Below are 15,446 nucleotides of genomic sequence, written 5' to 3'. Positions count from 1 at the left end.
TTCTATAAAAGGGAGTTGAACAGATTTAGAAGTGACATTTTCTAAAAAGTCTCACTCACTGGATGTGCGCCCAATGTTTCGAGGGCTTCACTAGATGTTTCAGGTCACGTCCAGTGCCAAGGAGCATTTCCATCAGCAAGGCCCCACTCCGTGAACCAAAGTGTGATCTTATAGACACATTATCTGGCAATGTAGCATCGCTCAGGGGGAAAACCGAACACACATTATTGCAGTTTACTTAGTGGAATTGACATGAGCCCTCTCCTAGCCTTCAAATAGCAGAAGAATAAACACCATTAGACTGCATGACTCAGGCTATGAACTACAAGTTTATTAAAAGTAAAAATTAAACACTGGCAGAAAATTAATACAATGGTTTCACTTGATCACAAAACTTTTAATTTACACTTACTTCTTGGATTAAAAAATCATAACAGATGTCACAACACTTTGCTAACTCCCCTAATAACTCTGGCCTAAAAGTGCAACAGATACTTATACACAAGCTCTGGTCTATTGTCAAACAGTCTCCAGGTGTTTGTCTCCATCTCAACGGGGCCAGAAGAGCTAAAGAGCTGCAAAAAGCCGAGTGAGAAATATCTCCCCTCTCCTTTGTTGTTTAATCTGTGATGCAGTGAACACTGATTCACTGTATACCTTCAAGAAAGACCTGTTTCTGACTGGGAGGATCAACTTGCACAAGAGGTAGGTACCCTGGAATATAAACCAGGGTCAATGTGGACACCTGGACTAGTTTTCGATTGCCTAAAGGGGCCAGAGAGAAGTCTTCCAGATTTTGACCTCCCTAATTGGCCTGGATTTTTAAATCTAGTTTTTCACCTCTCCCAGGAGATTACGTGGCTCCGGGTGGGGAGGAAGTGTTTGTATTGTGATGCATAGGGCATCGTGACTGTATAGGACAGACTAGATGGACCAGCTGGTCTTTTCCTGTCCAAAATTTTCATACGTCCGTATGTGAAATCAACAAGATGTCTTTCAAAAAGCCACCAAGTCAAAGTGCTGATTTCCTGAACCTTATCCAGGCACTAGACATAAATCCATTTACATTAAATTGATTATTTTCAAAAGACAAAAGCCAGCAGCCTCAGTTAAGTGGTTTCTACTTGGTTTCCAATCAAATTGTATTCGCATAAGAAGAGCTGCCTCCTTGACCTGAAGTCCCCACAATTTGCTGTTCATGATTATGTACTCTAGTTAGAGTGGCTGCTGCGGTAAATAAAACTTAAAGTGACTGCCAGGATCCCGCACGTAGATAGTAAAAACAGAGACTTATGATTTGAAATGTGACAGAAATCACTACTGATCATACCAGACTTATTTATAAACCAGAAGAAAAAATAATAAAGCTGTTTCATGATACCTAATTTGATTTTATTGCAGAAATATCTTGCATTTTTTCGTAAAACGTTCTCCCTTGCAGCATATAAATATTACACCAGGCACTATTTTTTGTGCAATTCACTTTGCACCTCCTCTTTTCTCCACGATGCCATGGACTTTGGTCCCAAAACTCCTAGGGCTGGCGGTTTGGTTTTCAAGTTGCAACGGCAGCAGAGGGAGGGGGTGGGTTTGGGTCAGGACCTGAATCCACCAGGTTTCCTTCACTTTTCAATCCCACCAGAAGTCCCAGTACTTTCATGGGTGGGTGCATGAAGTGCCTGCCCACAATAGGCAGGGGTATCATAATTCAACGTGAATGAGGGAACCATATCATACATTTTCCTCATTCACACATTTAACAATGTTGCAGGCAGAGTTGCTTGTGCATCCCTGCCATGTCGCGCCAGGAATTTCAGGACCTTTGTTTCCTGCCAGTTTAACTAACCTCTCAGGAGGCAAAGCAAGAACAGTGTGAGGCAGCTTCCCATTCCACTATTCCGTCACATTCTGCAGGACGTAGCCTCACCAGAGCAGTGTGGGTGAGACCCAGAACTTACTGTCTGGGCGATCATAGGCAGAATCCTGTTGCACCAGGCTGGAGCTCCAACACGTTGGAATATGGTGTCGTCTGTACATGGATTAATAAAAGACATGATTTACAGAGTCTGAAAATGAGCTGAAAGTACCAACTATGCTTGCACTCGAGGCTTAACTAGGCCACATTCATGACATACACGGGGGAGGGATAAACACCCCGAAATACCCTTCCAAACCAGCACCTGATGAAATTCCCATTTTCAGAAAAAATTGCCTCAAGTAGAAAACACAATCCCAACAGTTCCAGCGAACAGTCATGGCCATGCTAGGATCCTTGGCAAGTTTCCAGAAAGAAAGCCACCTTTAGCAAAGTATCTGTACCATAAAAAAAGGGAGATGTCAGTAACCCTTCGGGTACCACAGACAAACAAACCATATATTCTTACTAATATAGAAACGTGTTCTAACAATCCAGATTTAATAAAACAATAAAATGATTTGCATTACTGATTTTTTTTTTCATTTTCAGGATGTGGGTGTCACTGGCAAGGCTGGCATTTATTGCCCATCCCTATTGGAACATGTGAGTGGCTTTCTAGGCCACTCCAGAGGGCAGTTAAGAGTCAACCACATTGGTGTAGTCACATATAGACCAGACCGGGTAAGGACGACAGGTTGCTTTCCCTAAAGGACATTAGTGAACCAGTTGGGTTTTTACAACAATCCAACAGCTTCATGGTCACTTTTACTGATACCAGTTTATCTCCAGATTTTTTTTTTTTTTTAATATGACATCTTCTTTAACTGAAGTGACTCAAATAATAGCATTACTCTGTGGTACTGGCGCCAGGTTTCAGATTTAAGCCCTTTTTTTTCTCCTCTGTCCTTCTCCCAATGTTGTTCCTTTTTCTCCCTTTATCTCTAAAAAGGTGCTAACTCACGCTGGGGTATAGATCCACGGATGCCGGAAGCAGTAACCCAACCACGAGGCCATTCCTTTAATCTGCTGGAGAAATTGAGAGCCTCAACGAGGCAAGGTATGAACAGGAGGCTGATGGAGTCACTACAAATTACCTTGAACCAAGTCCTGATCCATCTGCTCAGACACTCTGCTCCAGGACTGTGGGAGAGCCTGAATATTTGGCAGATCATCATAGCTGATACTCTGAAGTAACATTTTCCTGGATAGATATCTTGCACGATTGTTAATGAAAGTACAGTAATATCGAGTAAGACAGTTCAATGGTCAGACAAATCACATGAATTTAGAAGAATGAGGGGGGGATCTCTTTGAAACATAAAATTCTGACAGGGCTAGACAGACTGGATGCAGAGAGGATGTTTCCCCTGGCTGTGGGGTCCAGAACGAGGGGTCACAGTCTCAGGATATGGCAGAGGACATTTACGACTGAGATGAGGAGAAATTTCTTCACTCAGAGCGGGGTGAATCTGTGGAATTCTCTACCACAGGAGGCTGTGGACGCCAAGTCACTGAATATATTTAAGAAAAAGATAGATAGATTTCTAGACACAAAAGGCATCAAGGGGTATGGGGAGAGAGCGGGAATACGGTATTGAGATAGAGGATCAGCCATGATCATACTGAATGGCGAAGCAGGCTCAAAGGGCCGAATGGCCTACTCCTGCTCCTATTTTCTGTTTCTATCTTTCACGGTCGTTACTGCTCGTTACCGCTATCGCTGTGGCCACAATGTTCATCCAAGTGTACCATTGGGCGGCCAGAGGCCCCGAGTTGGGTGGTGGGTTCATTTAAAATGCTAATTGGGGGTGCTATTGATCTTCTATAATAATTTAGCACCTTTACTGTAGCAATACATCACAATGCACCTATGGCTGGAGGTCAGATCTGAGCAACAGGGAAAATTTGGGGAGATGGCTGAAGGTGTGGTTAAAAAGGTGTTTCGAGCTGGCGAGCGATGTAGCGAGGTGAGGAGTTTAGGCAGACGGGGGTGAAATTTCAGGCCTCCTGCCCAGTGGAAATGGGGCGGCAGTGCCCCGAAAATGGTGGGCGATGACTTACTGCTCGTTACCGCTATCGCTGTGGCCACAATGTTCATCCAGGTGTACCATTGGGCGGCCAGAGGCCCCGGGTTGGGTGGTGGGTTCATTTAAAATGCTAATTGGGGGTGCTATGGAGTGACCTGGACTGCGCACACTCCGACGAGTAACAGGTGGTGGTCTGGCCGAAGAAAGTCCAAAAGGTGAGCACCTCTTGATCCGCCCGGATTCCGCTCTGAGGGAATGTTCACCCCAGAGCATCAGTGTGGTGGCAAGATAGCTGAAGGCTCTGCCACAAATGCTAGAGCGGAGAGGTGGAACGCATGGAACAGAGCTGAAAGAACAATGTGAGCAAGTGTAAACAATTTTACAACACCAAGTTATAGTCCAGCAATTTTATTTTAAATTCACAAGCTTTCGGAGGCTTCCTCCTTCGTCAGGTAAATTTACCTGACGAAGGAGGAAGCCTCCGAAAGCTTGTGAATTTAAAATAAAATTGCTGGACTATAACTTGGTGTTGTAAAATTGTTTACAATTGTCAACCCCAGTCCATCACCGGCATCTCCACACAATGTGAGCAAGGGCAGAGGGCTGAAGGAGGTTGCAGACATATGGAGAAGCAAGGCCAGGGATAGCGTAGTCAACACTCCCGGGCTATCTGGGAATCTCCCAGAATGGAAGACTGATCTCCCGGGCATTGCAGCTAGCAACCAGGAGGAAAAGTACTTTGCATCCGCTGTTCGCACCTGCCTGTCTACATCTCGCAGGAGAGCTGCTGGCACAAACCATTCCTGCCCCCATCATACCTGCTGCCCTGGTACTCGAGGCAATTACAGCTGTCTTAGGTTCCCAGCCCTTCCCTGCCTCCCATTTCAAGAAACAGCCTGGCATTTCCTCATAGCTGGTCCCGCCACTCCGCCGTAAGTTACTGCGGAAGATGGAGCGGCACCAGCCACAAAGAAAGTCCTGTAGGGAGAGGATGGTAAAGGATACTGGTTTCTGTAAAACCTCTCAATATCTTGAAGCCATTCCAGCATATCTGCCACAGAAGGGCTGAGACACGAGCGCTCAAGAACTGCAGTCAAACCAATGGTGTCAGCATGTTGCTCATATATTTGGAAGCATATCACCACTTGGTTATTCGTCGTGTCTCGTACTCTTCGCAAAACACTCCTTGAAAGGTGTAAAAGAACTCAGTTAGTTCAGTCAATGATTAATTACCAAAAGAATTCAAGTTACTGGCACATGGATAGCGATAAAGGTACATTCCTCCCTGGCTCTTTTTGAAGATGCCATTAGGAATGCAGCGGTTACCACAGGTGAAATCTGATTCCACATCACTATAAGTTCATTTTATTGTTCTGGAATCACTCATAAAATACTTATTTATAATTCAGCTTTCATGCACAGTGAACAGAGACAGTCAAATAATATATCCCAGTAGTTCTGACAGGCAAGTCAGCTTGATTCAGTGGGTAGCACTCTTGCCTCGGAGTCAGAAGGTTGTGGGTTCAAGCCCTGCTCCAGGATTTTAGCACGTAGTCCAGGCTGACACTCCAGTTTAATACAATACTGAGGAAGTGCTGCATCATCGTAGCTGCTGTCTTTTAGCTCAGATGTTCAACTGAGTTTGATTTAATATCCTTTGGCACTATTTGAAGAAGAGCAAGGAATTTTCCCAGTGACCAGGCCAACAATTTTCCCTCAGCCACCAAAAACAGATTAACTGGTTGTCATATCATTTGCTGTCTGCGGGACTTTACTGTTCACTTGGACCAAGTATTGAAGGCTGCCCAGCTCCTGTGCAAGTGGACCCTGGCATGAGTCAGTGCCTTGGAAGACAAGGAGGGTAAATTATGACTTTGGGCGATAGTGTAAAATGGGCTATATCGGATCAGCCGCCCACTGTGATCTCCCAGATTTTCGTTTCCTCTTGAAATGAAAGTAAGACTTGCATTTGTATGGCGCCATTCACAACCTCAGGATGTCCCAAAGCACTTTACAACCAATGAATTACTTTCGAAGTATAGTCACTGTTGTGATGTAGGAAACACAGCAGCTAATTTACACACAAGATCCCACAAACAGCAATGTGATAATGATTAGATAATCTGTTTTAGTGATGTTGGTTGAGGGATAAATATTGGCCCGGACACCAGGGAGAAGTCCCCTGGTCTTCTTTGAAATAGTGCCATGGGATCTTTTATGTCCACGAGGGGGCAGACGGGGCCTCAGTTTAAGGTCTCATCTGAAAGACGACACCTCCAACAGTGCAGCACTCACTCAGTAGTGCACTGAAGTATCAGTCTAGATTTTGTGCTCAAGTCACTGGAGTAGGAATTGAACCCACAACCTTCTGACTCAGAGAGGAAAGTGCTACCCAGAGCCACAGCTGACACAGGAGGTGTATACTGGGCGGCTGATCTGATAACGTCTGTTTTACACCATCACCCAAAGTCAAAATTACCCCCATGGAGAAAAAAAAAATGGCAATAAAAGTAAATGAAACAAATTTGAGAACATAAACTATAAACATTTTCTTGGGGAAATGTCAGCTTTTCTGTGAATTTTTTTATATGTCTACTCGATGGCAATGGAGCTGCACTGAGACACTCATTCCCTATTGAAGCTCTCTTTACACTGTGGTCAACTAAAGCTTTTTCTCGTTTCTATTTAAATAAAAAATGCGGATTACCTAATTGTTGCTCGCAGGCGTTATCAGGAGTAGTTTTGTGAGGCTAGGCTGCCGGTGCAGAACACTCGCTAGTGGGAAGTGCCGTCAAGGACCGATCCCCATCTCTGACAAGTGGTCGTGTCCAGTGAGGCTCCTTGCCGCGCTGTTGCAATCCAGTCCTTAAAGGGCACGGGGGTGGGGGTCACAGCACTAAACTGGGCACTAATTTGCACCAAATTGACAATCGTACTCAGAGGCCAGAAATGGTGGGGGAAACATCAGGCTGTAGGAGGTGCAGTCTTCTGAAGTTGGGGAATAGGCACATTTCTGGCACAAAGTAGAGGAGGCGTCACACTGCACTTAATTGTGCTATGCATGACCTGGCATTGCTCGATTCTGACAAGAGTACCCGAAATGGAAAGTGTTCTATTCCCCAATGTCTGTCACTTTAATGAACACGAAATTCAACTACAAAAAGAATTTAGGTTAATAGCTGTATTTTGTTCAGCTCCTTCAGACATTTGGGCCGAATACCCACTTTAAGCCAGCTCTCCAGCAGATGCCATCAGCATTCCCCATGAAAATGAAACTCTTGGCCATTTATCTAATATCAGAAGTAAAATACTGCAAATGCTTGAAATCTGAAATAACAGAAAATGCTAGAAAACACTCAGCAGGTCAGGCAGCACCTGTGGAGAGAGAAACAGAGTTAACGCTTCAGGTCAATGACTTTTTGTCAGAACTGGAAGACATTAGAGAAACATTAACTCCACAGATGCTGCCTGACCTGCTGAGTGTTTTCCAGCATTTTCTGTTTTCATATCTAATATCAGCTATAGTCTAACTCGATGCTTATATAAATAAATAAAAGTCCTGAGACTGTACTTTATGCTTCATTATCAACAGATGGCTGATGTTGGAGCCTACATTTTTTCACCAAGTTTTTCCAAATTGGTTTCCATGGCCTGGATGAGTTTGTGCTTCAGGCGGAGTTGTAGATCGGGGAATTCTCGAAAGGGAGTGTTGTCAAGCACAACTTTGTTGCATGCCTGGAGTTGCTCGGCCAGGTTACTCAGTGAGCTCAGGAGGGGGATGCATTCCGTCAGCGCACTGTCCCATGAACTTTGTTGCTGCTTAATGACCTGGAAGCATTTCCCTAGGACATGATGGACTGCCAGCATCGCTTGTTTCTGAGCCATGACTTCCTGTTATTGTAACCTAAACAGAGAATTACAAGATAATAAATCCAATCTACAAGAAAAGAAACAATATCTTGTGAAATAAAAAGGTAAGAGACATGATCGATTTGCACAAGTGATCAAAACAAATAAAATGCTTTATTTTTTTTAAATATCTTGATTAAAAAAAATCAGTAATTTGTCAAACTGCAGATGCTGAAACAAACACAGAAAATGCTGCAATTTATTCAGAATCTGTGGAGAAAACAGATGAGTTAACGGGTCCACGCCTGTAATCTTAATTCCTCCATTCTCTCCGCAGATACTGACTGACCTGCTGATCATTTCCAGCATTTTCTTTTTTTGGTCGGTATTAGCTACCCATCACTAATTAAGGAATATGAGGCCTTTATAATCAAACTTAGAATTAATTAGATTATAGGATCTGTACAAATTTGACATAAGAATGCTTCATACCAAACATCCTTACATTACAACAGTGACTACACTTACAAATTATCTCATTGGCTGTGAAGCACTTTGGGACATCCCGAGGTCATGAAAACATTATTTAAATGCAAGTCCTTCTTTAAAATTTAAAAAAGACCATCAAACTCAGCCACAGCAGATTCCATTCAAATCACTGAAGTGCTAAAGTGCAAAATGAAAACAAGTGATCCACAGTAATTGAAAGGTAAACACTCAGCATAATTTCAGAGCAAAATGCTTCTGTTGTGTTTTGGCACTCTTTAACATAGGTGAAACTATCTAATCACTTTCCTTGTTTGAGCACTCCCTTTTCTACTATATGATGTGCCAGCTGTAATTTGATTTTTACCATAAATTACACAATGTAACTATGAGTGCAGTATGGAAAGCATAAAAACATTCTGTACTTTGCTGCTGCGGCCCTTGAAATGCTACTTCCCAGGAACAGCTAGCCATAGGTACAGGAGCTCACCTTTCATATTTAATAAGGGTCAAACATGGATGTTCAGTAAGGAATGGACATGTGCAAACAGTCGGGTAGATATCCCACCGCACATTATTCCTTCCCCGGGAGTATTCATAATGGAAAATCTACCTTTATATTCCCTCTCTTGGATTTAAAAACAATCATATATATATTCATGGCATTAATTTTGCTATATTTTGAGTCTGTTTTATTTGCTAGGAGTGGGAATCATAAACAGAAAAAAAGTCAAGGCATTCACACTGAAGGATTAGCAACTGTGACCTAATCGCTGTTTGGTTTGCTGACCAATAATCAAGTTAGTTGGGGGGGGGGGGGGGGTGGAGGGGAGAAGCTACAGTATATACGTTATTTGAATAAAGGGTGAATTGGTCTATGTCCCTTTCTCTTTAGTGAGCACATTATATTAGTCACCATACCAAAGCAACCAGAAAGCAGGGCCTACTTTCACATGCACAAGACTGCTCATTTAGCTCTGATCGCAGATACAAAATGGCAGCCTCGACAAGATGGGAGGAGAGGAGCATCACCCCACTGGAAATTAAATGTTTTATTTGGCAGTCAGTTGGCAATTGAACTGGTTTCCAAGCTGTCCAGTTTTGGACCTGTTTGTGTTTTAAAAAGAGTCAATTTTTTTAATGTATGGCAGTATTAAATATTAATGTTTTTGATGAATTTAATCTGCAGTGACCATCCAATTCACTTGCACTGCTGATTTTACATCACCTTATTACTCAATTTGTCAAAATACTTTGTGTTAAATAGCAAAACTAAATGGCTTGTGACAATCCTAAGCTCCTGCAGGTATAATGCACCTTGTGCCCTCAGCACTTGGCCCAGGCATCACCTATATAAAGTTTTCCTTAGGTTGGAAGGTCGGTCACCAGATCAGAACTGAAGCCACCATGATCCTACCCCTGTCATTTATTGTGCTCCATATCCAATCTTACAAACAGAAATTATCAGCTTACCACCAATAATGCCAATTATTGCATTTGAGGTTACAGTTATACTGCTACTTATGCCACGCTGCAAAGTGGTTTCTGCTTATCAGTGACATAAAATTGGCAGTATAGCTCTGGAGCGAGATTGGTGTTCTGACTCTGCAGCGCGGTAAGATAGGAGAAGGGACCCCAACTAGCTGAAGTGTTTAAGTCTATTTCCCAGTTCAGAGGCATCATTACAGCGACAGTCTCCCATAATTAGATCAGACAATTTTTTGGAAAAGGAGGCCATTTGGCCCACTGTTCCCATGCCAGCTCTCGAAGAGTTATTCAAGCCAATGACATCATCCGAAGACATAACATCAGGTTCCACATGTACACAGTCGACACCTACTCTCTACCTCACCACCACCCCTCCCGACCTGTCCGGTGCCTCTAAGTTGTCAACCTGCTTGTCCAACATCCAGTCCTGAATGAGCTGCAATTTCCACCAATTAAATATTGGGAAGACCAAAGCCATTGTCTTCAGTCCCTGTCACAAACTCCATTGCCTAGTCACCGATTCCATCCCCCTCCCTGGTCACTGTCTGAGGCTGAACCAGACTGTTCGCAACCTTAGCGTCCTATTTTACCGAGCTGAGCTTCCAACCGCATCGCTAAGACCGCCTACTTCCACCTCCGTAACATCGCCCGTTTCCACCCACGTCTCAGCCCATCTGCTGCTGAAACTCTCATCTATGGTTTTGTTACCACCGGACTCGACTAATCCATTCCTTTTCTGCCTGGCCTCCCGTCTTTCTCCATCCATAACTTGAGCCCATCCAAAGCTCTGCTGCCTGTACCCTAACTGGCACCAAGTCCCGTTCGCCCACCACCCCTGTACTCGCTGACCTATACTGGCTCCCGGTCCAGCAACACCTCAATTTTAAAATTCTCTTCCTCGTGTTATATCCCTCCATGGCTTCGCCCCTCCCTATTTCTGTAACCTCCTCCAGCCCTACCACCTTTCGAGATCTCCGCGTTTACCCCCCCAACTTCGGCATCCTGTGCACCCCTTCCTTCACCCAACCATTAGCGGCCGTGCCTTCGGCCATCTAGGCCCTCAGATCTGGAACTCCCTCCCTGAATCTCTCCTCCTTAAAACCTACCTCTTTGACTTAAGCTTTAGTCACCTGTCCTAACATCTCCTTCTTTGGCCCGGTGTCAATTTGTGTCAAGACTATGCTGCTGTGAAGCACCTCGGGGCATTTTCCTGGGGGCAAGCTGTTGTCAGTAACAAATTATATTGAAAATGCTATCTTTATCTGATTCCACAGAGCCCCACCATCCTTACTGTTAACACTCGGATAAACTTCCCTCAGTTTTCAGTTGCACTGATTGCTTGACAGGCATCTCACTGACAGTCTGAGCATATCCTGGAGTCCAGGCCTCGCAGAGAGAACTTACTGGCAGCTCAGAACATTTAAAAAAAAACCCCGGCCCGCTCCATCCACCGCCCACGGACCTGCTCCCACACCGATTTAACCCTGGTCCACAGGGCCCGGCCGCTTCTCCCCCCTGCCACTCCACCCGTTGCTATGGCAGCGACAGTGACCGCGGGTTTAACTCTAACAGCAGCTGAACCATTGGCCTTTATCCCGAATGCTTGAAAGCAACAGTACCTGGAACTTGCCGCATCCGCACCGCCATAAATTGGTGGCTGCAGCTGCCGGTGCCGGTACGGGTGCGAATTACTCGATCCCCCGCTCAGATCAAATGGGCCTCGGGATCGGCGCATGCGCATAACATTTAACACCAGCTCAAGACTACAAATCCCAGGATGCTTTGCCTATTCAAACGACCATTTTAATTCCTGCCGCACCAATATTCAACACGAACAGATAATATATTAAATGTATTTGAAGCGGAATCGTATTCGCATTTGTTTTAATCTGTAGGTTCTTAAAAAAAATAGTTTAGGTTTTGAACGCTCCAATTGAACCTTGATGCAGGATTGGCTGAGGTGGCCTTGCTGTGGTTGGCTTTAGGGTGAGAAGGCCGCGCTGTGATTGGCTGCACTGGAGCCAATCATTCAGCGACCGGACAATCGTGACGTCATCGCGAGCCCCGACCATTGTGACGAGTGTTCAGCTGAGTTTTTTTTAATTCGTTCATGGGATGTGGGCGTCGCTGGCGAGGCTGGCATTTATTGCCCATCCCTAATTGCCCTCGAGAAGGTGGTGGTGAGCCGCCTTCTTGAACCGCTGCAGTCCGTGTGGTGACGGTTCTCCCACAGTACTGTTAGGAAGGGAGTTCCAGGATTTTGACCCAGCGACGATGAAGGAACGACGATATATTTCCAAGTCGGGATGGTGTGTGACTTGGAGGGGAACGTGCAGGTGGTGTCGTTCCCATGTGCCTGCTGCCCTTGTCCTTCTAGGTGGTAGAGGTCGCGGGTTTGGGAGGTGCTGTCGAAGAAGCCTTGGCGAGTTGCTGCAGTGCATCCTGTGGATGGTACACTCTGCAGCCACGGTGCGCCGGTGGTGAAGGGAGTGAATGTTTAGGGTGGTGGATGGGGTGCCAATCAAGCGGGCTGCTTTGTCCTGGATGGTGTAGAGCTTCTTGAGTGTTGTTGGAGCTGCACTCATCCAAGCAAGTGGAGAGTATTCCATCACACTCCTGATTTGTGCCTTGTAGATGGTGGAAAGGCTTTGGGGAGTCAGGAGGTGAGTCACTCGCCGCAGAATACCCAGCCTCTGACCTGCTCTCGTAGCCACAGTATTTATGTGGCTGGTCCAGTTAAGTTTCTGGTCAATGGTGACCGCCCAAGATGTTGATGGTGGGGGATTCGGCGATGGTAATGCTGTTGAATGTCAAGGGGAGGTGGTTAGAGTCTCTCTTGTTGGAGATGGTCATTGCCTGGCACTTATCTGGTGCAAATGTTATTTGCCACTTATGAGCCCAAACCTGGATGTTGTCCAGGTCTTGCTGCATGCAGGCTCGGACTGCTTCATTATCTGAGGGGTTGCAAATGGAACTGAACACTGTGCAATCATCAGCGAACATCCCCATTTCTGACCTTATGATGGAGGGAAGATCATTGATGAAGCAGCTGAAGATGGTTGGGCCTAGGACACTGCCCTGAGGAACTCCTGCAGCAATGTCCTGGGGCTGAGATGATTGGCCTCCAACAACCACTACCATCTCCCTTTGCGCTAGGTATGACTCCAGCCACTGGAGAGTTTTCCCCCTGATTCCCGTTAACTTCAATTTTACTAGGGCTCCTTGGTGCCACATTTGGTCAAATGCTGCCTTGATGTCAAGGGCAGTCACTCTCACCTCACCTCTGGAATTCAGCTCTTTTGTCCATGTTTGGACCAAGGCTGTAATGAGGCCTGGAGCTGAGTGATCCTGGCGGAACCCAAACTGATCATTGGTGAGCAGGTTATTGGTGAGTAAGTGCCGCTTAACAGCACTGTTGACGACACCTTCCATCACTTTGCTGATGATTGAGAGTAGACTGATGGGGCGGTAATCGGCCGGATTGGATTTGTCCTGCTTTTTGTGGACAGGACATACCTGGGCAATTTTCCACATTGTCGGATAGATGCCAGTGTTGTAGCTGTACTGGAACAGCTTGGCTAGAGGCGCAGCTAGTTCTGGAGCACAAGTCTTCAGCACGACAGCTGGGATGTTGTCTGGGCCCATCGCCTTTGCTGTATCCAGTGCACTCAGCCGTTTCTTGATATCACGTGGAGTGAATCGAATTGGCTGAAGACTGGCTTCTGTTATGGTGGGGATATCGGGAGGAGGCCGAGATGGATCATCCACTCGGCACTTCTGGCTGAAGATGGTTGCAAACGCTTCCATGTGCTGGACTCCGCCATCATTGAGGATGGGGATGTTTGCAGAGCCTCCTCCTGTTGTTTAATTGTCCACTACCGTTTCGCTGTGATTGGCGGATACTGAGCTACCTCTGCCGTGATTGGCGGACACTGAGCTGCCTCTGTTGTGATTGGCGGACGCTGAGCTGCTTCTGCTGTGATTGGCTTTTGTATTCTATACCTCAATTAATAAAGGATCCTATGTGCTTTTTTAACAGCCTTCTCAACTTGTCCTGCCACCTTAAAATATTTGTGTACATACACTCCCAGGTCTCTCTGTTCCTGCACTCACTTTAAAATTGTACCATTTCATTTATATTGTCTCTCCTCGTTCTTCCTATCAAAATATCACTTCACACTTATCTGCGTTAAATTTCATCTGCCACGTGTCTGCCCATTTCACCAGTCTGTCTATGTCCTGAAGTTTGTTACTATCCTCCACATTGTTTACTACATTTCCAAGTTTCATGTCATCTGAAAACTTTGAAATTATATCCTGTACATCCAAGACCAGATCATTAATATGTATTAAAAAGAGCACTGGTCCTAATACCGACCCCTGGGGGACACCACTGTATACTTCCCTCCAATCTGAAAAACAACCGTTCACCACTACCCTCTGCTTTCTGTCCCTTAGCCAATTTTGTATCCACGCTGCCACTGTCCCTTTAATCCCATGAGCTACAATTTTGCTAACAAGTCTAATGTGGTACTTTATCAAATGCCTTTTGAAAGTCCATATACACAACATCAACTGCACTTCCCTCATCAACCCTCTCCATTACTTCATCAAAGAACTCAATCAAGTTAGTCAAACACAATTTGCCTTTAACAAATCCGTGCTGACTTTCATTTATTGGCAGATACTTTTCCAAGTGCCAATTAATTTTGTCCCGGATTAAAGTTTCCCCACCACCGACATTAGGCTGACAGGCCTGTAATTGCCGGGTTTATCCCTCTCCCCTTTTTTGAACAGGGGTGCAACATTTGCAATCCTCCAGTCCTCCAGCATCACTCCCATTTCTAAGGAGGATTGGAAGATTGTGGCCAGAGCATCAGCAATTTCCACCCTTACTTCCCTCAGTAACCTAGGATGCTTCCCATCCGGACCAGGTGACTTCTACTTTGAGTACTGCCAACCTTTTAAGTACCTCCTCTTTATCTATTTTTATCCTCTCCAATATTGCCCCAAACCCTTTCTTTGACTGCCCTTATACTATTTGTATGTTTATAAAAGACTTTTGCATTCTCTTTTATGTTAGCCGCTAATATATTCTCATACTCTCTCTTTGACCCTTATTCTCTTTTTTAGATCTCCTCTGTACTTTCTGCATTCAGCTTGGTTCTCTACTATATTATGAATATTTATCGTAAGCCTCCTTTTTCTGTTTCATTTTAATCTCTATATCTTTAGTCAACCAGGGAGCTCTAGCTTTGGATGCCATTCCTTTCCCCCTCATAAGAACATAAGAAATAGGAGCAGGAGTAGGCCATATGACTTCTCGAGCCTGCTCCGCCATTCAATAAGATCATGGCTGACCTTCGACCTCAACTCCACTTTCCCGCCCAATCCTCATATCCCTTGATTCACTTACAGTCCAAAAATCTATCGATCTCAGCCTTGACTATACTTAACGAATGAGCATCCACAGTCCTCTGGGGTAGAGAATTCCAAAGATTCACAACCCTCTGAGTGAAGAAATTCCTTCTCATCTCAGTCCTAAATGCCCGACCCCTTATCCTGAGACTATGCCCCCTAGTTCTAGACTCTTCAGCCAGGGGAAACAGCCTTTTAGCATCTACCCTGTCAAGCCCTCGAAGAATTTTATGCGTTTCAATGAGATCACCTAAACTCCA

At 45.0% G+C, this 15,446-nt stretch overlaps 1 protein-coding gene across 2 annotated transcripts; it reads right to left on the bottom strand.

Moving 5' to 3' along the window:
* Positions 1 to 310: 310 nt before the first annotated feature.
* Positions 311 to 11,507, bottom strand: airim (AFG2 interacting ribosome maturation factor). Of its 2 annotated transcripts, XR_010967282.1 has the most exons (6): positions 11,388 to 11,507; positions 7,559 to 7,849; positions 4,951 to 5,130; positions 3,013 to 3,131; positions 2,181 to 2,313; positions 311 to 2,029 (listed from the first exon to the last, which is right to left on the bottom strand). XR_010967282.1 is itself a non-coding variant. In XM_068006437.1 (5 exons), the coding sequence occupies exons 2-5, from the start codon at positions 7,828 to 7,830 to the stop codon at positions 2,264 to 2,266; spliced, it is 621 nt and encodes a 206-aa protein (XP_067862538.1). In that variant the 5' UTR covers positions 7,831 to 7,849; positions 11,388 to 11,507; the 3' UTR covers positions 311 to 2,263. The 2 variants fall into 2 exon arrangements, 1 of the variants encoding a protein (XP_067862538.1); XM_068006437.1 differs by having other exon boundaries at positions 311 to 2,313.
* Between the last annotated feature and the right edge of the window lie 3,939 nt (positions 11,508 to 15,446).

The sequence above is a fragment of the Heptranchias perlo genome, chromosome 26, assembly GCF_035084215.1.
Source record: "Heptranchias perlo isolate sHepPer1 chromosome 26, sHepPer1.hap1, whole genome shotgun sequence".
Lineage (NCBI taxonomy): Eukaryota > Metazoa > Chordata > Chondrichthyes > Hexanchiformes > Hexanchidae > Heptranchias > Heptranchias perlo.
The sequence above is the reverse complement of the archived record's forward strand: the minus strand, read 5'-3'. Positions and strand labels throughout refer to the sequence as shown.